The sequence below is a fragment of the Poromitra crassiceps genome, assembly GCF_964638095.1.
Source record: "Poromitra crassiceps genome assembly, chromosome: 30".
Lineage (NCBI taxonomy): Eukaryota > Metazoa > Chordata > Actinopteri > Beryciformes > Melamphaidae > Poromitra > Poromitra crassiceps.
In genome coordinates this window covers 14,855,074-14,876,778 of record NC_139652.1, presented here as the reverse complement: position 1 = coordinate 14,876,778, position 21,705 = coordinate 14,855,074, and the positions used below count along the sequence as shown (strand labels likewise).

At 46.2% G+C, this 21,705-nt stretch overlaps 2 protein-coding genes across 2 annotated transcripts; one reads left to right on the top strand and one right to left on the bottom strand.

Annotated features, from left to right (window-relative positions):
• Window positions 1-2,962: 2,962 nt before the first annotated feature.
• Window positions 2,963-11,620, top strand: LOC310800418 (uncharacterized protein; the record flags this gene model as incomplete). Its single annotated transcript, XM_083663017.1, has 6 exons — window positions 2,963-2,977; window positions 4,466-4,619; window positions 4,839-4,986; window positions 5,301-5,535; window positions 5,646-5,804; window positions 9,980-11,620. The coding sequence occupies 6 exons, from the start codon at window positions 2,963-2,965 to the stop codon at window positions 9,995-9,997; spliced, it is 729 nt and encodes a 242-aa protein (XP_083519143.1). The 3' UTR covers window positions 9,998-11,620.
• A 149-nt stretch (window positions 11,621-11,769) lies between these two features.
• On the bottom strand, window positions 11,770-17,522 carry LOC310800314 (uncharacterized protein). The gene is made up of 6 exons (XM_083662905.1): window positions 17,402-17,522; window positions 17,194-17,260; window positions 15,797-15,953; window positions 14,112-14,257; window positions 13,345-13,455; window positions 11,770-12,131 (listed from the first exon to the last, which is right to left on the bottom strand). The coding sequence occupies exons 1-6, from the start codon at window positions 17,512-17,514 to the stop codon at window positions 11,952-11,954; spliced, it is 774 nt and encodes a 257-aa protein (XP_083519031.1). The 5' UTR covers window positions 17,515-17,522; the 3' UTR covers window positions 11,770-11,951.
• Window positions 17,523-21,705: the final 4,183 nt, after the last annotated feature.

Below are 21,705 nucleotides of genomic sequence, written 5' to 3'. Positions count from 1 at the left end.
AAGTTAAAGGGTTGACGTGAAAATATCGTGCTTGATTAGCCCCGCCAGCCGAAAGAGTTGTGAATGATGGGGCTAGCTAGGGCTTGATAGTTCAATGTAGGCCTACATCCAAGTCACAGATGGAAAAAGCGTTGAAGGTGTCGATATTGATTGTTTGGTGCGTTTGAAATGTTCCCACATGTGTTCGAAAGCACCAATAAAGGGTGTGGTGGTGGATGGTGTCTCCCGTAGAGTAGATGCAAGGAGATGTATTGCATGTAGGAGTCGTTTTCCTGTATTGCTTGTCTTCTACTATTGATGTGACCGTGTGTTTGCTGCATAACTTGCAGTTGCACTAAGTCAAATTATGTTACAATTATGTTTAACATTAAATCAAATGGGAAAGAACATGAAAAGCCTGCTCATAATAGGTTTAGGCTTGTGTTTCCAGTAGTTTCCAAAATAACCCTAACCCTTTTTACAAAAATTCGCCCAAAAAATGTAGAAATATGACCTACAACAAACAGATGAACATAGATGAGTAGATGACATTCATTGTGAAATATATACACTTGTACTGATACATTATTTTCCGAACACTGCAAGTAGGCTATATTCAAAATATATTATGGCCCATGCCCATCCAACATTCATTTAAAGTGAATGACATACACATAGAACAAATACAATAAATGTTTTGGACAATTTATGTATAATTTTAAACACAACACATCTCTAAATATAGTCTGATGTACATTTAAAATGTACTCTATTTGTGTTGTGTCTCTTGTGGTTTCATCATACAGGTAACGGTGATGGCATCAGCCAACAAAAAGGAAAATATTTTCTCCAGGCTGTGCCGTGCCAAACAATCTGACACACATGTCAGTCAGAGTAACAAGAATGAGTGCCTGAAGAAAATGATGGAGGAGTTGTCTCATCAGAGAGGAGCAAAGGCCCCTGAAACGATGCTACTAGAGGTACGCTTAGGCATCAGTGATATAATCAGAATCACTTTTATTGCCACAGTTGCATAATGAGGACAAATATGTCAATATTTGTAATTTATAATAGTTTATAATAGTAGTATAATAGTAGTAGTAATAGTCTATAATAGTAATTTATAATAATTTGTCTTCGTGTCTGTGTGCAGCGTAGCGGTCAGATCAATATACAGAGATAAAGAAGTAGGAAAGCTAGCTAAAGACAATCACAACGTTGCAAGTGCAATCAAATCAAATATATATACAATATGTACATGAGTGGAGGACTGTTCAGTGGATATTAAATATGAACTTGCATTGAATTTACATGAAATGTACAGTCTGAGTTAAATAGGCAGTGAATTTACAGTCAGAGTTAAATATGAGTTTACATTGAATTTACAGTCTGAGTAACAGTTAAATAGGTGTTAAATAAGCAGTGAATTTACATGAATTTACAGTCCAAGTTAAACAGGCATTAGATTAGATATGAGTCAGTGTGGGGGGGGGGGGGGGGGGGGGGATCAGCTGAGTTCAGGAGGAGGTAGTGGGGTTTGTGGGTCTTTGGTGGAAGGGGTTTTCGGGCCTTGTAGGTGAGGCTCCTGCCTGTATTGGGACTCGTCTCCGTCTGTGATGAGCCCAATGAGGGTGGTATCATCCGTGAACCTCAGGAGCTCAGTAGTATGTTTGCCCAGCCTCACATGCTGCGTCCTGTCAGTCAGGAAGTCTGTGGTCCCTCTGCAAATGGAGTCGGGCACACCCAGCTGCGAGAAGTTGTCCTGTAAGAGGGCTGGGATGATCGTGTCAAAGGCCGAGCTAAAGTCCACGAACAGGACCCTGACATAGGTTCCTGCATTGTGCAGGTGTGTGAGGATGTAGTGGGAGGCCCATGTTTATGGCATCATCTACAGATCTGTTGACTCTGTAGGCGAATTGCAGGGGGTCCAGGAGTGGGTCTGTGATGAATTTAAGGTAGGACAGGAAAAGGTGTTCAAAGGACTTCATGACCACAGACCACAGGTCTTCTTCGGGAGGGGGATTATGGTTGATGTTTTGAAGCAAGCTGGTACGTGGCAGGTCTCCAGTGAGATGTTAAAGATGTCAGTGAGTGAGACTGGGGCCAGCTGGTCAGCACAGTGCTTCAGGGCCCAGGATGATATGGAGTCGGGTCCTGCCCATTTTCTTGTTTTTTTGCTTTAATGTGTGCTGTTACTCTGTTCTTCACCCAGCATACGTCAACTAGCCTCCACATAATAACATTATTATCTGTCACAGAGTGACACAGTGCTATAAGGTTTGTTTGATCAGAGCCAGGCTTTTTGTGAAACCACTATTTTCTCTGTGTTTGCTGGCAGAAAATCATCTCTCTTGAAACAATAAAACAGGAGGTTGCTTGCCAACTGATAACCGAAGATGAGGAGATAACTTCTCTGTGGATGCAGCTGATTATGGAAGGAGGGGAGCAGGAGGAGCAGCTCAAGGAACATCTCCACCTCCTCCAGACTGAGATAGAAGAACGGGTATAGCTAATTTTAAGATTTTACTAGTCACAAAACTTTACTTCCAAAACTGACTTCATTTTGATGGCATCATTAGCAGCTATGCTACAGTAACAAGGTACAACACAGAATTGGGTGAACATTTATACATGTACTTCATGGTGCTTTCATAAACAATCAAACCAGACCGGGTTAATTTGACCCGGAGGACAACAGGACTATTTTGAATAAAACACCCAAAATTCAATAGTTCAAATACATTTTATTTGTGAAGAACATAGTATTGAACCACCCATGTGCCTTTCGAGCAATTTGATGGAAGAAAACCAGATTTCTGATGGAAAAACTTTTCATTCACTGGTTATTGTGCAGAATAGTGATTGCAGCTTGCTTACAGAGTATGGTTTATTGAGCTCGCCCCTTACAAACTTCAGTGTTTACAACACTAGGTGGCAGCAGTTGTTTTGAAGTGGTCTTCTCCTACACCCACTTGAACTGGCAATGAGAGGCTCTCTCGTAACGGACAAGCCCCGTCTTTTATTGTCACACGAACACCACAACACATGCATGCGGCCACAACACACTCATGCTGACGGTGGCCGGTGAAAAGTGTCCTCTGCATTTAACCCATCCAGGCATGTCCTTTCCTCCGAGGGGCAGGCCAGGAGCAGTGGTCGCTTTCTCGTACAGCGCCCGGGGACCAACTTCGGATGTTGTCGTCACTGGTCGGATGACGATGACGATCTGATCTTCTGCATGTTTTTAGTGGGGGGGTTATATATGGAGGAACCCCCTGGGGGAGCACGGGGAGAACATGCAAACTCCACACAGAGAGAAAGGCCCTTTCGACGAGATAACCCACCTGGGCAGTAGGCACTGAAGATATGGGGTGGAACTATTTAGAGGAAGAATATTGTTCTCCTTAAAAAGCACATTTCCTCATACAGAGCGCTGTGTGACAAGGCCATCACAGTGACATTACAGTCACAGGTCATATCTCTAGACCAGCCATGCTGCAGCCCATTTTGAAAACTGAAAATCTCCCACAGCCCACCCAACCCTTTAATCACAACTCTGATCAACACACGAGATTAAGATAAAGTATTTCCCTATATATATGTTTTATTTCATAAACAGAACTTGTGAACTGTGCATATGGGAAATGCAGCACAAATTAATAATCCAGCATAATAGCAAATGTTTATTGTTTCACTTTTGAAATAAAAACATACTTTTGATCACATACCTGACCGAGGCACATCACAAAGTGCACAAACAGAGGGCTGGAATGTTTGCCCAGCCCTAGAGTCAAAGGCGGAGCTAAAGAAACACTTAACACAATCCCCCCTCCCCCCCCCCCCCCCCCCCCAACGTTTGAAGGTATGATAAAATAGATACCGCCCAAGCCTCACAGCCCATCTGCAGTACCTTCATGGCCCACCAGGGGGCGACAGCCCACACTTTGGGAATCACTGCTCTAGGCCAGCCATTCCCAACCAGTGGGGCGGGGCCCACTGGCTGCCAAATCATTTGCAAAACATAAAAAGTTATTATTATTATGTATGATGTATGTTCGTTTGGACAATTGATTGCAATTGTGGGATTTGGGTCATGGGTTATTCATACTGTATAAAGCTGTTGTGTCATAGCAGGACTGCCGTTCAGATGCAGTGAAAGACTTCAACCATCACCTGGAAGAAGTAAGTATGGTTGCTACACAGAGCTGGAAAAGTTCTCTTCAATTAGTTTTGGTCCATTATGATCAGGACACACTTCTTTGCCTAATCAAAGCTTTCAATGAGATGATTTTGAATGACCCTAGTTACTTTTGACTTCTTGCTTTGTGGCTGTGCTTTAGTCTCAAAGTGAAGATGTGTGCCTAATGTGGATGTGTCTTGCTGAGTGTCTGTGCTGTGGAGCCACCCCCCCCCCCCCTGGTGCGCCTATCTTTCTGTCTTCTTTCCCCATGATGTGCTTCTCACTCCCCTATTCACTTCCCCCGAGGCCGAGGAGAAGAACAGGCACTGGCTGGCATACAACCAGAAGAGAGAGGCCTATGTGAGGTCAATTCTGGACAGAAATTCGTGGCTGGAGCAGCAGCTGAACGAGGCTAATCAGACCCTCTCACAGCAGCAGCACAATGAGGAGCATTCAGATGGTGAGCTCCAGGGACAGTGGGCAGTGGACACTCACCACTGGGACATCTGCTAACAAGGGACAACAAACTGTCACAACAAGGCATCCAATAAATCAAAATCCCCCTAGAGTAGTCCTCTGATCAATTTCAAATTATTTCTTATATTTCCACGTTATGCATACGTATGCCATGCTGTATTTAACATCTTTGATCTTTTCCACCATGTTTCTGTCATGACAGAGAGGGACAAGAGAATTCAGATGGTGGAGCATTATGAGAACATGCTGTTTAAAACCAACAACCAGCTGAAGGTGCTGAGAGAGCAGGCCGACACAGCCCGCCATGACCAGAGCGACATGCAACGGACGGTAACAACAACACAAAACCGGTATGTCTGCTGCTTAAAGTCGGACTGAACCCATAGTGGCGCGTGCGTCGGAGTCCGTTTCAGACTGAAAACATAACTTGTCTGAGATGACAGGTTGAGAAGGCGGGTCATAGTAGCATGTCAAAGAAATTTGATTTTTTTTTGGCATACAATATTAAATAGGTGCACTGCATACCCAGGTATTTGAACTAAAATAAAATAAGTCATTTTTGGGTTCAGCTCAACTTTAAAAGTAACAAATATGGTCCTCGTGAAAGTTTGAGAAGGTGATGGTGCTGTCCAGCTGCATGACAGAGCGATGTATGGATGTGTAGGTGTGAGGAAATGCAGAGAGAGGTGGCTGCGCTGGAGGAGCAGCTGCAAACTGAGAGGCTGAGCAGGATGAAGAGTGCCCAGGAACAGGAGGCTGTCTCTGGGGATAGAGAGAAGGGGCTGATGGCCGAGATCAAGGTCCTGGAGTGCCGAGAGAGGGGGCTGCTGGCCGACATCAAGGCCCTGGAGAGCAGACTGGACGAGGAGAAGCGCAGGTCGGCTGACCACCTACAGCAGGTACAATATCATGTTGGTGATTGACATGTTCTCTGGCTGGAAATGAGGACAAGGAAGCCGCTATTGCTTCTTATTGCAGAACCCCCAAAACTGAATGAGTCTCCCCACAGGTGAAGCAACAGGAGGCTGTCTCTGGGGACAGAGAGAGCGGCCTGATGGCTGAGATCAAGGCCCTGGAGCGCCGAGAGTGGGGGCTGAAGGCCGAGATCAGGTTCCTGAAGGACACACTGTACGAGGAGAAGTGCAGGTCAGATCACCTCCTACTGCAGGTACAATCCTATTCTCCTATTTCTTTTCTTCTTAAACTCATACTGTATTAAACTTTTAGTATCTAACTTTTAGTATCTGATTATTAAATGGAAATAATTGGAAAGACTCCCTTTTAATACAAAGACATTTAGCCTACGCTTATTTATTTATGAGTAAAAAAAAAAATATATATTCAGAGATGCACCCACTATAGCAGTTTCATCTCCTCTTCATCAGTCATTTGAGCAGTTTGTCTTTGATAGTTCTGGGGGCAATGCCACAGCAACTGGACGTTTGAGCCATTTGTCCATGTTTGCTAGCTGACAGGTGGCTTGCGTGCAGTTTTGACATACGTGAACGTGACCTCTTCACAGAGGAGTGTACAGTGCTTTGGCACTAAAGCAAATTGAATAGAAAAATGGAATTGACACCTGCCGGGGGAAAAACGAGTTGCGGTCCACACGTACCATCTAGTCGATGGCTTTATGAAATTACATGGAATATCATTTTGGAAATCAATTGTAATCCCTAAACTTTTCGTGTACCCCCTGCAAGTTGCTCAAGTACCCCTAGGGGTACACGTACCCCTGGTTGGGAAACACTGGCCTACACTATAACCCCTAAACATACAAATATTAATTTGGGCTATTTAATAGAAGGAGCTGTGTGGAAATGTAATTTGAGCCTATTTTAATACAACTCAAGTTGTGCTGAGAGGATTATTTTCACCGGACTTGGTGACCGACATATTTTAATTTGTCGGTCTTTGATTAATTGTAAGGGTAAAAGTCTGGCAATTAGTGGATAACGGAAACCCTGCCTGGAGAAGCAGGTGTGGCTATAATGCTTTGTATCAATCCACTAAATCTTCTTCTTCGTCCTCAATTTAGATCCAATACACAGTAAATTGCACATGGGTATAAATAATAAGTATACAAAGATACACACGCACACACCACTCACCCCACAAGCGTCCACACTGCCATCATGCATGCAAACACGCACGCGCACGCACACACACACACACACACACACACACACACACACACACACACACACACACACACACACAGTGGTCAATTAGCTCATCATTAACTATACTACACACACTCCCCACCCTACACATGAGCACATGATTGACCATCCTTTAACACATTCACTGCCAGCCTTTTTTTTTTTACTGTAGGTAGGTTCTGCCAGAGGGTTTTTTTGAGGATTCTGGCTCATCTTTCAAGACCCGAGGATTCTTTTCTGCTAAGATTTTGTGAACACACAATATCTCAAAAGAACTAATAGAATGTGTGCTTTCTCTGTCTAAAAGAGTTCGTTTGTAGAGTTAGTAGTTATGTAAGCATTAGCAGTTGAATACAGCATGGTTTCAGCGTCTGGAAATTTATTTTGAGATAAACGGCTTTTTGTGAAATTCGATAGAACAGTCACTTTAACCATTCATTTTTGGCATCAGTAAGACGTCAGACATCTAAACAATAGTTTTGAACAGTAATTTCCTCCATAACAGCAGGAAACCCCCCTCTGCTTCCAACTCCTCCCTCCGTGGGCGTGTCTGGTGGCTTTCAGCCTGCGTTTGTCACAAGCGAGTGTTCTGCTGCTGCTGCTGCTGCTGCGAGTTTGAGCAGCCTCCCTCCCTGGCAGCGAGTGTGGATAGGGCTCACTTGTTTCTTGGGTTTGAGAGCTTTGATGAAGCTTTGTGCGATTCTAGGCTTTATGCTGCGTGTTTCAAAGTGTTTTCCACCCAGTCTATTTTTGGAATCCCCCACCGCCAGCTCCCAGCGCGATAATGCGCGATGAAAGCGTTTTCGCCAATCCATTTTACAGTAGAGAATGGTTTCCTCGCGCGTTACCCTACAGTTTTGGCTCTGCGTTTCCTAGTGTGGAGAGCACTGTCGCCACTTAGTGGGTCCGTGGAATGGGTTGTACACGTTCGCTGACTCCAATATTTTTTATAGGAGACGTGGGGAGCGTTGATCCACGTCCCACCGTCAAATTTTTTTTTTTTTTTTTTAAGCCGAGATAACTCGTCCTTGGCAGTGAACCGTCGGATTCTGTAAGCCGAGATAACTCGTCAATGGCAGTGGACGTGTTAAGAAACCCTTCAATTTAATTTTGAAATGTTGGCAATCTGTATACATTTTAACTCATTCACCGCCAATGACGTCTTTGACGTGTTATCAGAAATAGCCCTCCCCGCCAATGACGTGTTTGACGTGTTTTTGTTTTTATTGGTGCAGCGCCTGCAGCAAACACTTGCCCAGCCTGTGACACAGACACAGGTCCCTGCCTTCAAAGGGTAGCCGACAGCACGCGATCAAACACATACCGCAGCTGTTGTTTTGAAATTGAGCAAGAGGAAAAGCAGCAAAACGGGTAACGCTTCCTTGTGCAGACAGGAGAAACGCCATTGAAACGCCCTCGGCGCGCTGCACGAGCTGGAGTCGCCTTCCTCTGTGCCAGCCAGGAGAAAACGGGAGAAAGTAATCAAGAGATGTGTTTGATCATCGGAGGAATGAGGAAATGATCGATCAGTTTGCGAGGGCGGTGAGGACGTGTTGAATAGCCGAGGGGAAAACGGGAACGATCAGATAGCACAGGGAGGATATGACAGGGAGACATGGACGAGGACGGGTGCAAAATAAACACACAACAGCAAGGCACAAGGCAGAAGCGGGAGTCAGAGCAGCCCGCTGTCCTTTCTCAAGAGCTCTTCAGTTGGTTCATGTAATCGCTGGGCTGCGTGCCCTCCAGTGTTGCTCCTGGCCAATCCCAGCGCCACAGGGCGTGGTTATTGCTTATCCTATGTGGGGTTAGAAATCTAAAAGGATCGTGTGTGTGTGTGTGTGTCTGTCTGTCTGTCTGTCTGTCTGTCGGTGTGTCTGTCTGTCTGTCTGTCTGTCTGTCTGTCTGCACACTCACACCGAGTAAACTGTATTGTTGAATGTAAAAAAAAAGCACTTCATGTGTATATATATATATATATATATTTTTTTTTTGTCATTTGTGTCCTAACGAATAATATTTACATGTCTGATGTCAATACAGTTCAAAATAAAAGAATTGAGAGCGAGTTCTGCATGAGATTGTGTGCATAAATACATAAATGCCATTTTCTGCAATTTCTTTTCTCAGAGAGACATTTTGGGGGAAAACAGGGTGTATATAAATGGCTATAAGTAGAGTACAGAACATGCTAAAAGCTCACTTTTTTTTTCCTGGTGAACCCAGAGACGTACATCTTCATTTTGAGGTATTGCAAATCACTCTGGTGCTAATAGATAATTTACTGTGGGTCTTGAAAGATGACCAACAATTATGAAAATCTTTGGCCTGTGCTAAATATTGGCAGTCCTAAACTGGCGGTGAATGAGTTAAGATCTGATGGTAGTGCATTCCATGTTTTTTTCTGCTCTTAAGACATCACTGATGAATGACATCACTGATGATGTCACAACTTCACATCGTATGACATCACTGATGACATCATCAGTGATTTATGACATCACTGATGACATCATGTCATCATCAGCAATGTCACTATGAAATCTTCAGTGGGACAAAAATTGATTGATTGATTGCCCACATTGCCTCTTTTATAGATAAGATAGATGTGATTTCCTTCTCTAAATACCTTCAATTCTGTTTATTTAACATGGCTAACAACATTTTATTTTCCTTTTTCTGTGCTCGGCGATCACACATTAGATGAATTCTCAGATTGTCGTCTGCCTATACTTTTGTTCTTGTTGCTGCTGCTCGTGGCAGCCATAAGCGGGTGTAGCTTTAAATGGTTATGCATAGCGCTGGTACTGTTGTGCTACTTTAGGGGAGCAATGCTGGCTGTAGTCCACCATCGGGACGTACAGCCAAGTTTCTCTCTGAATCTTGAAGTCGTTGAACTTCATCGGATCATACATTTCTATCCATAAGTTTTTATTTAAATTGTTTATAAGTAAGTATCCTAAGTATTACTGAGAAAGGCACTATATATTATATTGAAGCCTAGCCATTATTTCTTTCCTTATCTTTATTTTATGTCTATTTTATAGCTTGTTTTCGTCCTGTCCTTATGTGTAGGAATGATTGTACATTATATTGTGGTGTCTTGTTTATGAACTCGATTGCCTTGAACTGAGGTATGAATGAAGACAGTATTTTTGATTGATTGATCTCCCTGTTGCAGATTCTGGAGCGTCCGTAGCATGGCACCCTACAGGAGAAGAGCTGCCCGTTCCACCAGGAAACGGTCAACCGCTGCCCTCCGGTCACCAGCAGCAAGTGCCACACTCTTAGCAGGCCACACACAGCTGTGTGTATGTGTGTTCGTCCTTCAATTCATCCACTTTCCTCACTTTCTATTCAAAACAAACAACACACTTGCCAAAAAGACATCTAAACAGGCAGCATTTCAGGCACATAGAGTAAGAAAATATTTTGGGGCTTCAAATTTTGTGCCAGTTCTCATCAAGCTGCATAAACAAAAGTTGAAAAGTGGAGCTGGTGGATAATCCACTCTTTGTTTCTGCCATTTTGCTCCTTTATCACAAGTAGGATTCTGTTCTCCATCGGAAGTGCTTTGGCTGGATAAGTGAATGTTTTGTTTTGTAAGCACTGTAGTTTATTGTCAGTGATGTATGGTCTCTTGGAGAAAACTGTTTGAACATTTTGTTCAGGTAACAAACCTTTAAGCCTGTGGCGCCGTGGTGTGGCCATTCGGCTTTATGGCACCACGCCCGCTCCCACCACCCACAAACCCCCTTCCCATACCTCGAACCATGACTCTTTACCACCTTCCTATCCCTAGCTACGGCCCCTTTCCCCTACCCCCCCCCCCCCCCCCCCCTTGCCCCCACCACTCATATCCCCATATATGACCTTCCTATCCCTGGCTATGACCCTTATTCCCTAGCCTCACTAAACATCCATGAGTGGGTGTCCTGACCTTGCCATCTTCTGACCCCGGCGGGCCCTGCTGGCCCAGCGCTGTGGTAAAAAGAGCTGATGACTTCTGATAAAAATGAATGTCAGCAACAGTGTTCTACAGTTGATGTAATGCTGCTTGCTAATGAATGAAGTGCTCCTTACATTCTTTATGTGGTAATAGCGTTTTGGCACATTTACTTTGATATGAGAGTAAAGATAAAACCTTGTCTCATAAGTCTTCGATTTAAAGCCACTGGTTTGCATCTTTCCATTGTGTTCATCTTTACCTCTCTGTTTTGACACAAGGTTAGATAATGGTGAGATATTTATTGTCTAGCTATTGCCGCATTTTTGGAGCAGATATTTGAAGAACATTGAAAAATATTTGGTTTAGAGTCAGTTTTACATTATATTATTTAAATGTTTTATTTTAATTTAATATAATTTAGCTGGTGTTAGAGTAATGATTGTATGGATTCTGAAGTGGTTGTGAATTTACAGTGTGTGTATGTGTCCAAATGTGCAACATTTTTCATGTGATGGAATATCATCGACCTATTTAATTCTCCACACAGTCTACATCACCCCAAATGAACAGAGGAATCATCCATCTGTTGACAAATGTGTTCATTATAAATTCATACAGTAGATAAGAGATGGGATGAGGATACGAAGCTGAATTACTGATCTATTTTCAAAAAGTTGGTTGTTTTTATTTATTTTCGCACAAAAACCCACACTGTTGTTCAAGGTTTTCAATGCGGACATTAAAGTGAAAGAGCTTGCACGCTTCTGTGTTTTGTTTCATTATACATACCGGCTCATGAAGTAGCCTATTCTCTATTGCACACACACAGTCATATTCAACGCACATTTGGAAATATTAAAAACTAAAAAACTAAAAGCTAAACATTAATTCATCTGTATTAAAGATAAAATTGAAGTGCTTGGATCCAAAGTGAAATATTCAGCAATTGGGGAAAAAACATGACTTCTAACAAAGTAAGAATGCAAAAAAAAAAAGATAAAAGATGATCATATGAGTCCTTTGTTGTCTAAAAGATAAACATCTCCGATCTGAATCATCTATGTTTTAGAGATACTGCATGATGGACTTCAGGTGATGATTTGACAGGCCTATGGTGTTTTTAGACTTGAACTAAATTAACTATAGCAAACTGACCTACAACAGCAGTTTGAATGTATATGGATGGGGCTCTATGGATGTAAATTCACTTGCGCCCGTACGAGTGGTTGAAGCGCTCGATGAGGTAGGCGCCCGCTTTGACCGGAGGGTATTTGTTGGAGCCATCGCAGCAGGTCACCAGAGCTTCGTCATCCGGCTGCACGAAGAAAGCCAGTGACTGACGAGTACTGCAGTCGCCAGCAGGGGGCAGCAAAACCCTGTGGACCTGGAGGAGAGGGGAAAACTGCAATAAGAGGCTTTCACGTTCTCTCTTCTTAATGATATATTATGCCTATCATATTTCTATAGGCTCTTATAATATGACTATTGTACTCAAAGTTTATTTTTTGTATCTCCTATTCCTATAGGGATTTGCAGTACAGAAATGTGTCTGTGGTACTCAAATGTGATATAGTATTTTTGTTTTATCTTCCATGGTATAATTTTCCTAGAATATGGCATGTATACAGTTCTTACAGATTTGCTGTGATTATTATACTGTATCCTTCTAAAATGTTGTATAGGATTATACTATAGTTAGTCAAAAAGCACAATCTACACAAATCATTGAGAATGCAAATAAATGAATTTGTCATCTAGGTTTAACACTGGGGTTAAGATGAGGGCTACGTTATAATTAATGTTTTGACCTGCAGGTAGGTCAGTAAGTGACGACATCACAAGTGGTTCCTTTGCATAATAAGATGGCGGACTCCTGTTTTGTAGGTTACCTAATTGAACAATGTAAAGCGCTCAAACAACAGCATCTGATGAAAGATTGAAGCGGACGCATGGAAACACTGATGCACTGAGGGATAATAGCAATATTAAATACAGTACATGCAAATGTAGAAATCAGAAATTACATTATTACAGCACCTGGGCGAAAAACCTTGAAAGCAGAAAAGAAGAGCTGTGAAGCCTTGAACAGTTCTTTGTTGAGTGTAATCCTTGGAGATAGCTTTGTGCTTTTTGTAAAATGTCTCTTGTAGCTTGTAATATGTCTGTAACACTGTTCAATTCAAATTATAAAGGTTTAAAAAAAAACATTGTGGGGCGTCTGGGTAGTGTAGAGGTAAACACACCCTCCTACCACCGCGGAGACCCGGGTTCGATTCCCGGCAGCGGTACCTCCGGCTTGGCCAGACGTTCCTACAGACACAATTGGCCGTGTCTGTTGTTGGTGGGAAGCCGGTGGGGTATGAGTCCTGGTCGCTGCACTAGTGCCTCCTCTGGTCAGTCTGGGTGCATGTTCAGGGGGAGGGGAACTGGGGGAATAGCATGATCCTCCCATACGCTATGTCCTGCCGGTGAAACTCCTCGCTGTCAGGTGAAAAAGAAAGGGCTGGAGACTGCACATGTAATGGAGGAGGCATTTTTTGAATCTACTTAAACTCTGTCGTGTGGTTGCGACACAAATATGCATCTCCCTCACTGACCGCAGAGATGAGCTGGTCGCTGGTCCAGCGCTGCAGCAGGTCAGCGATGTTGATCAGGACTGTTCCGGGTATGCTGGGAACGGAGATGTAGTCACCTGTGCGGCTGAGGACCTGGAGGAGAACAGGTGTCAGAGGCCTGTTACAGCCCTGAAGATTGATTCAACTAGTAACAAAATGTCAAAACGGCCAAGCATTCACTCTGGGAAACGTTGATTTTAAAGTCACACTGAAATTAAATGAGTTGTCCCCCCAAAAATTATAAATGTATTTTTATATCAAAGTCTCATTACTTTTACTTCATGGAAAACTGAAATTTGTTAGCGGTGAGGTCACTGTGTATCATTAGGTGACATAAAAATTCCAACCAAGGGGTAAGTGACATTTTGGGGCGAAAGTGAGTTATATACGTATATCAAATGAAAGCTCTTACTACTGATAAAAGAGCACGCAATTTATAAACCAATCCAGAGTTATTAATCAAAAAGCAAAAGACCTAACACTGAACAATTTGCGTCGGCGTAAGTGCACTTAAAAAGATACAGTAGAAAAACATTTATTTCAATTCATGTCAAAATATTGTTGATTAAGTATATTGTCATCCACATGTTGTCATATGAAAGACTGAATTTAATAAACAAAGTCAGGACAATGTATGGTCATTTTTTGGTTTTGTCTCTCCTATAAAAGTAAAATGTCACTTACGTCCCTCTGGTTGTCCCCCCGTCCTTCTGTACCTTTGCCTGTGCGTTGTGTCCCTGTGGTGTTACCTGCAGGCCTCCCTCCTGGCTCTGAAACACCAGCGTGATGCTGCCGTAGTCTGAATGCTCTCCGCACCGCAGCTGGCCCACCTTCACCTTCTCACTGTCTACTGGGGGGTAGTAGAGGGAGCGCCGCGTGGTGCCGTTCTCATCCGCTGCAGGAGGACACAACACAACACACTGTCCCATGTTACTGCTGCCATTCATATTCCTCAATCAGTACAATCTCAATCTCAATCAGAGGTCCACTGTCAATCAGACAGTGGTCCTCAATGTGGGGTCCAGGGACCAGCAGGGGTCCTTCAGGGGCTTTTAGGGGGTCCCCAGCACATTAATGAAGTGTTAAGCTTAATTCATTTACAAGAAGTGATCACAATTAAAGAATGTAGAAGAATAAGTGTTTCACTGTTATCTCTCTACCTACAATACAGACCGTTATGGGATTCTGGACATAATCATATCTAGTGATACAAATATTCTCAGATTTGAGTCAGAGAAACAAAATCTCATCAAATGGGGGTCCGTGGCCCGAATGTGGACTAAATGAGGGATCCTTGATATAAGTTAAGTTAAGTTATCCTTTATTTATCCCCATGGGGAAATTCATCTGCTGCATTTGACCCATCCTCTACTAGGAACCTTCCTAGAACTAGGAGCAGTGGGCAGCTGCAGTGCAGCGCCCGGAGACCAACTCCAGTTCTTTTGCCAGTGCCTTGGTCAGGGGCACTGACAGGAGTATTAAAGGCCTAAACATGGTCGTCCGTCAGAGCCTCACCCCGCCCTCCCCGTAGGACGGCGGGTGGAGCCCCGTCCTACGGGGAGGGGGCGCCGTCGGCTGACGGGGGCTGCTCGAAAATGTGACTCAGCGCCGACGATACGTGCGTGACGTCAGCTGCAGGAGAGTTGTGACTGGCCGTTGCCTTGGCTCATCGTCGTAAAGTCGCCTTTCAAAGCATGACGTTAGATTATAACAAACTAGTTGTGTGGCTTAGCCTTCCCAAATGTTGAGGGTCGTTTTTTAGAATTTAATACATAGAATTGGGAACGTTACATTCAATTTCATTCAGACTGCCTGGCACACAATCTCCGCCATTTTCACACGGAGCTTCCACAGGAGGAGGGAGGGTGGGAGGAGGGAGGGCGTAGTGGCGTCCGAGCATGTAGGGCTCGCTGGCGCCGCCAGACGGCGAGACGGCTCCAATTCGAGGCGGACGGACGACCATGTTTAGGCTTTAACCCTAACATACTGTACATGTCTTTCTTTGATGATGGTGGGAGGAAACCGGAGCACCCGGAGAAAACCCACACGAACACGGGGAGAACATGCAAACTCCACACAGAAAGGACCTGGGACGGACCGGGATTCGAACCCGGGACCTTCTTGCTGTGAGGCAACAGTGCTAACCACTGAGCCACCGTGCCGTCACAACATGAAAAACTTTGAGAATCACTGGCCTAAAGGACTGGCCTACATTTACTACAATTGTTTGGAAGGGATTCAGTCCCTTGCTCAAAGGCACTTCCGCATGGCGAATACTTGCTGCCACGGGGGCTTGAACCCAGGCAGTCTGGTTGAAAGACAGTCTCTCTAATACTGGGCTTCCCTCTTAATGGTTATTATTATACTGTTGTTCAACAGCAGCAGTGAGTGGTACGTACTCCCTATGAAGCGGTGTGCAGTGAGTGGTACGTACTCCCTATGAAGCGGTGTGTGCCGAGGAACACCTGAGGGTCCAGAGCCAGACTGTGGGCTATCACCCTCAGCACCCGCAGAGACAGCTCCTTACAGCGCAGGAAGAAAGACTTCTGGACCTCCTGGAAACCTGCCACAGCACCAGACGACGGCCATTTCTACAAGAGAAGAGAAGAGGAGAGGAGAGAGGAGACAAGAGGAGAGGAGAGAGAAGACAAGAGGAGAGAAGAGAGGAGAGGAGACAAGAGGAGAGGAGAGAGAAGACAAGAGGAGAGGAGACAAGAGGAGAGGAGACAAGAGGAGAGAAGAGAAGAGAAGAGAAGAGAAGAGAAGAGAAGAGCAGAAGAGGAGAGAAGAGGAGAGGAGAAGAGGAGACAAGAGAAGAGGAGACAAGAGGAGAGGAGACAAGAGGAGAGAAGAGAAGAGGAGAGGAGAGAAGAGAAGAGGAGAGAAGAGGAGACAAGAGGAGAGAGGAGAAGAGGAGAGGAGACAAGAGGAGAGGAGAAGAGGAGACAAGAGAAGAGGAGACAAGAGGAGAGGAGAGAAGAGAAGAGGAGAGAAGAGGAGAGGAGACAAGAGAAGAGGAGAGAAGAGAAGAGGAGACAAGAGGAGAGGAGACAAGAGAAGAGGAGAGAAGAGGAGAGGAGACAAGAGGAGAGGAGAGAAGAGAAGAGGAGACAAGAGGAGAGGAGACAAGAGGAGAGGAGAGAAGAGAAGAGGAGAGAAGAGGAGACAAGAGGAGAGGAGAGAAGAGGAGAGAAGAGAAGAGGAGAGGAGAGAAAAGGAGAGGTGAGAAGAGGAGACAAGAGGAGAGGAGAGAAGAGAAGAGAAGAGGAGAGAAGAGGAGAGGAGACAAGAGGAGAGGATACAAGAGGAGAGGAGAGAAGAGAAGAGGAGACAAGAGGAGAGGAGACAAGAGGAGAGGAGAGAAGAGGAGATGAGAGAAGAGGAGAGAAGAGGAGACAAGAGGAGAGGAGACAAGAGGAGAGGAGAGAAGAGGAGAGGAGAGAAGAGAAGAGGAGAGAAGAGGAGACAAGAGGAGAGGAGACAAGAGGAGAGGAGAGAAGAGGAGAGGAGACAAGAGGAGAGGAGACAAGAGGAGAGGAGAGAAGAGAAGAGGAGACAAGAGGAGAGGAGAAGAGGAGACAAGAGAAGAGGAGACAAGAGGAGAGGAGACAAGAGGAGAAGACAAGACAAGACAAGACAAGACTTATCAGATAAATACCTTTCTGTCTGCAACAGAAAGAATTTTTGCACTTTGACACCCTGATATGAAACTGATCATCTACAGACTACAGCCACCATAAAGGTGGTTTAGCTCAGGACAACTCCCTGCTATGTAATTAGACTAAATGAATGAAAAGTATGACAGCAAACTGTGGCTTGGTGCGTCATTACTATGTCAGTGCGGAGAGAAGCTGTGTTGAACGCCTCCTTTAAGTCTCCCGGCTGATGTGGATTCAACCTGCAAATATAGTTATTCAATAATCAATATAAATGTGAAATATGCCTATGTGTGCAGTACATTGTGCAGGTAAGAACTGGGTGCTGTGTCAGGTTTCTGACACCCAGCCTACCTCTCAGTCTCAGAGGACACCCAGCCTACCTCTCAGTCTCAGAGGACACCCAGCCATGGTTTGGATTGTTGGCAAAGCTCTTTCTGCTGAAGGGCAGCTTCAGCTCATCAGGCTGCAAGAAGAACTTCTTGGAAATGTCCATAACACGGTCTATCTATGAAAACAGATGAAATGTCCATAAGACAGTCTATCTATGAAAACAGATGAAATGTCCATAAGACAGTCTATCTATGAAAACAGATGAAATGTTCATAAGACAGTCTATCTATGAAAACAGATTAAATGTTCATAACACGGTCTATCTATCAAAACAGATGAGAAATAAAAAGGCACAAATCAAATCAAATCAAATCATATCATATCAAATCAAATCTAGCTATATTCAGCTCTAGAAAAACATCAAGACAACCCTGTATTTTTCTGTGTCAGTGGGTCCCAAACCACTATTTCCATCCCAGCCATTCTATTGGTTAAATTCCACCAGCAGCACTCCTGATTCAGATCAATGAGGTATTAATGAGGTGAATGAGTTAAGATCTGATGGTAGTGCATTCCATGTTTTTTTCTGCTCTTAAGACATCACTGATGAATGACATCACTGATGATGTCACAACTTCACATCGTATGACATCACTGATGACATCATCAGTGATTTATGACATCACTGATGACATCATGTCATCATCAGCAATGTCACTATGAAATCTTCAGTGGGACAAAAATTGATTGATTGATTGCCCACATTGCCTCTTTTATAGATAAGATAGATGTGATTATAGGCTTAATTGTAATGGTACTGTAGCGGTTCAGGTAATCCAGGTATTACCTGTAATGTGATGTGCAATAGAAGTGTCTAGATTATTAGCTAGGAACTGATGTGTGGGAGTGTTACCGAGGGGGAACACTAGGTTTGTGGGAACGCTTCCGGTGAGAGAGCATGCGGTGGCAGTCTCCGGTTACCGCCTAGAGGGAAGCAGCTAGCTAACTATGGCGTAGCAACCGCCTAGAGTTGTAATATGACTAACTATAAATAAAGAACCCTGTACCCGCAAGAAGCCTCTGCCTCTTCAATACCAGGAACGTTACAATTGGTGTCAGAAGTTAAAACGGTGAATATTGCCTCCAGAATCGGCGAGGTGGTGAACAAGTTCCTGAAGAAAGTGCGGAACGGAGCCGCCGAAGATGAAGAGGGAGATAGGAGAGGCTGAAGCCGCGGTGTGCGCCGAGATGAGGAATACGGTGGAGGGCGTAAGGGGGATATACAGACGGATGAGAGAGGAATACAGACAGATGAGGAAGAGCCTCGGGCGGGAGGAGAACGACGCCGAACAGGACCCCTCTAACAGACAGGGACCCGGGCGCGGAGCAGCGGCAGCCGAACCGGGCCCCGCTAACGGACAGGGACCCGTGAGCGGAGCAGCGAGAGCCGGGGAAGATCCTGTGCAGCTGGCGCCAGTGAGGAGCGGCGGGCGGGGCCCTATCAAGACGCAGAAGTACGACGGTAAACAGAGTTGGGAGGCGTTTCAGGCCCAATTCGAACTGATAGCGGAGAGTGAGGGCTGGACAAAGCAAGAGAAAGGAACAAAGCTAGCTACGTGCCTGGTGGATGACGCGCGGGCATGCTTGCTACTGCTAAGCCCAGGGGAAAGAGGTGACTATGGAGCACTGGTGGGGGCCCTACAGAGGAGATTCGGCCAGTGTGAGCTGCCGAGTATACAACGCGCCGAACTGTGTAACAGGCACCGGCAGCCTGGTGAGTCACTGCGTGTTTTGGCTAATGACATTGAGACTCTATCAAGGAGGGCATATACGGACATGTTGCCAGAGACGCAGAGTGAACTGGCCAGGGATCAGTTTGTTCGAGCTTTGACCCCGTGTTGGCTGCGCAGGCAGACCCAGCTGGCACGCCCAAGGACGCTGCAGGAGGCGCTGGAGCTGGCATCAGAGAGAGAGATCGTGGGGGCGGTGGCCACGGAGGACGGCACGATGGAGGCCGCCCCCGTGGCGAGAATGGCAGGGGAGGCACGGGAGGAGCCAGCGTGGAAGAGTGCGTTGGTGGAGCAAAGCAGCATGGTGCGGGAGCTATCTGAGTCGGTGCGCCAGTTAAAAGAACAGCTGCTCCGAAGCGCGACCCTGCAGCCCACCCCACGAGACAATACCTGGCCCAGGGGGCCCGGGGCCATGCGCTGCTGGACCTGTGGACGCCCCGGACATCGGGCCAGAGAGTGCCGCGGAGGAGCGTGGAACCAGGGAAACGGCGCGGGGCCCGTCTAAGAGGGGCGAGACGGGCCCCCTACGTCATATTCCCTATGGCCACGTCACCGTTGGAGGGGGCCCAGCGGTACAGACGGGGAGGTGGGGCGTCGCCTTCCCCCGAAGCAGACGACATCGCCGGCGCTGTCAACATGCAGAACGGGCCGCACACGATGAACGGCTGCCATGTTCAGGTCCGCCTGCAAGGGAAGCCCTGTGTCGCCCTGGTGGACACGGGGTGTACGGCAACGCTGGTGAACTACAACATGATGCCAGAGGGAGCGCTTCTGGAGCAGCCAGCGGACCAGCTGCTGAGGACAGTATCCGGTGAGTTGATGCCGATGAGGGGAAGGGGGTCCGTGATGATAACTGTGGGGGGACAGACAGTGAACTTTCCGGTATGGGTAGTAGAGATGGCGGGGCCCTGTATCTTGGGGGAGGACTACTTGACGCTAAACCAATGCACAGTAGACCTAGGGAAGAGCACACTGACGTTTGCAGGGGGGCCGGTAGTCCAGATGGGTCACCCTCCCACCGCTCCAGGGGAGCAACCAAACGTCAATAACATCACTGTATACCGCGTCACAGTTGAGCACGGGCCCCACGCGGAGTCGAAAAAGAGACTGTGTTGGACATGTGGAGAGCCGGGCCACGTGGCGAGGTGGTGCAGAAGCGGTCCCGGGAGACGGACCGGGTATGCAGGACAACGACATGGTCAGCAGGGAGCCTGCTGGGCATGCGGCGAGATTGGACACCTGGCTAGAGAGTGTCAAAAGGCTGTCGGAGATCGGGGGACAGCGGGAGAAGAGAGACGTGCAGGCGGCGGACAGGTGAGACTCTGCTGGACTTGCCGTTCGCCTGGGCACTTAGCCAGAAACTGCACTGCGCCCCCCACGGTTGCTGTGCGGAAAGCCGAGGTGGAGAGCGAGGCCGGTTGTGTTCCCCCTGCTGTCCTGAACACGCCGTCCCCTGGGGAAGGGGGGCGGGAGGACGACCGAGTGCAGGAGGTGGAGGAAGACGAGGAGGACTGTCCAGATGTGGATCTGGAGGACGACAGAGCGACCATCAAGGATGTCGACGTGAGTGAGTGGAAACGCAGGCAGGCGGAGGACGCGGAGATTGGTCCGGTGCTTGCGTGGGTGGCGGCCGGACGCCGGCCCCCTGTGAAGGAGACTCACATGTTTTCCGGTGCCACGAAAGGACTGTGGAACATGTTTTCCGACCTGCGGCTGGATGAAGACGGGCTGTTGGAGAGAACAGAGCACGGGGTAAAAGGGAGGCAGGCGGTTGTACCCGGTTACCTGCGAGAGTTGGCGCTTAAGGGGGCACACAAGGGCCCTGGTTCCAGTCATTTTGGGCCCGAAGAGACACTCACCCGCATCCGTGGACATTTCTACTGGGGCAAACAAAAGGAGGATGTGCGAAGATACTGCGATGCGTGTGAGGACTGTGGGGCACAGAGGGGGGACCGTGCTGACTTACACTGCAGAGGATTAACCCCACTGGGGGTTGAGCCGGACTAGCGTGCTTCAGGGGGGACAGAAGCTGTAAAAGGGGGGATGGAAATGGGGTTTAAATGAAAAATTAAGAAGTTGCTGGGAAAAGAAAAGTTAAGGGAAATGTGGGGGTTATTGTTGAATGGGCTATTGTGTTGAATTTAAATGAATGTGTGAAAAAGAAGGAAATAATGGAAAACTAGACATTATGGAGTGCCTAATGGGAAACTAGACATTATGGGGGTACCTAATGGAAAACTAGACATTATGGTGGGTGCTGAAAAGAAAGACTGTTTGTTGGTGAATTAGAATTTGATGTGGTGATGGGAAAAATGTTGTGTTGGGTGTGTTTTGGTACAGGGGGATATGTGTGTGGGTTGTGCATGTCGCGTGGGAGCGACATTAAAGTTGGGCGGGGAGAATGTAGCGGTTCAGGTAATCCAGGTATTACCTGATGTGCAATAGAAGTGTCTAGATTATTAGCTAGGAACTGATGTGTGGGAGTGTTACCGAGGGGGAACACTAGGTTTGTGGGAACGCTTCCGGTGAGAGAGCATGCGGTGGCAGTCTCCGGTTACCGCCTA

Excerpts from the sequence above, each read along its gene's own strand:
- LOC310800314 (XM_083662905.1), bottom strand. The coding sequence starts at position 17,514 with ATGGACATTTCCAAGAAGTTCTTCTTGCAGCCTGATGAGCTGAAGCTG. Across the intron at positions 14,258-15,796 it reads CACACACCGCTTCATAGGGA|CGGATGAGAACGGCACCACG; the intron begins GTACGTACCACT and ends GTCCTCCTGCAG. Across the intron at positions 12,132-13,344 it reads GCGACCAGCTCATCTCTGCG|GTCCACAGGGTTTTGCTGCC; the intron begins GTCAGTGAGGGA and ends CCTCTCCTCCAG.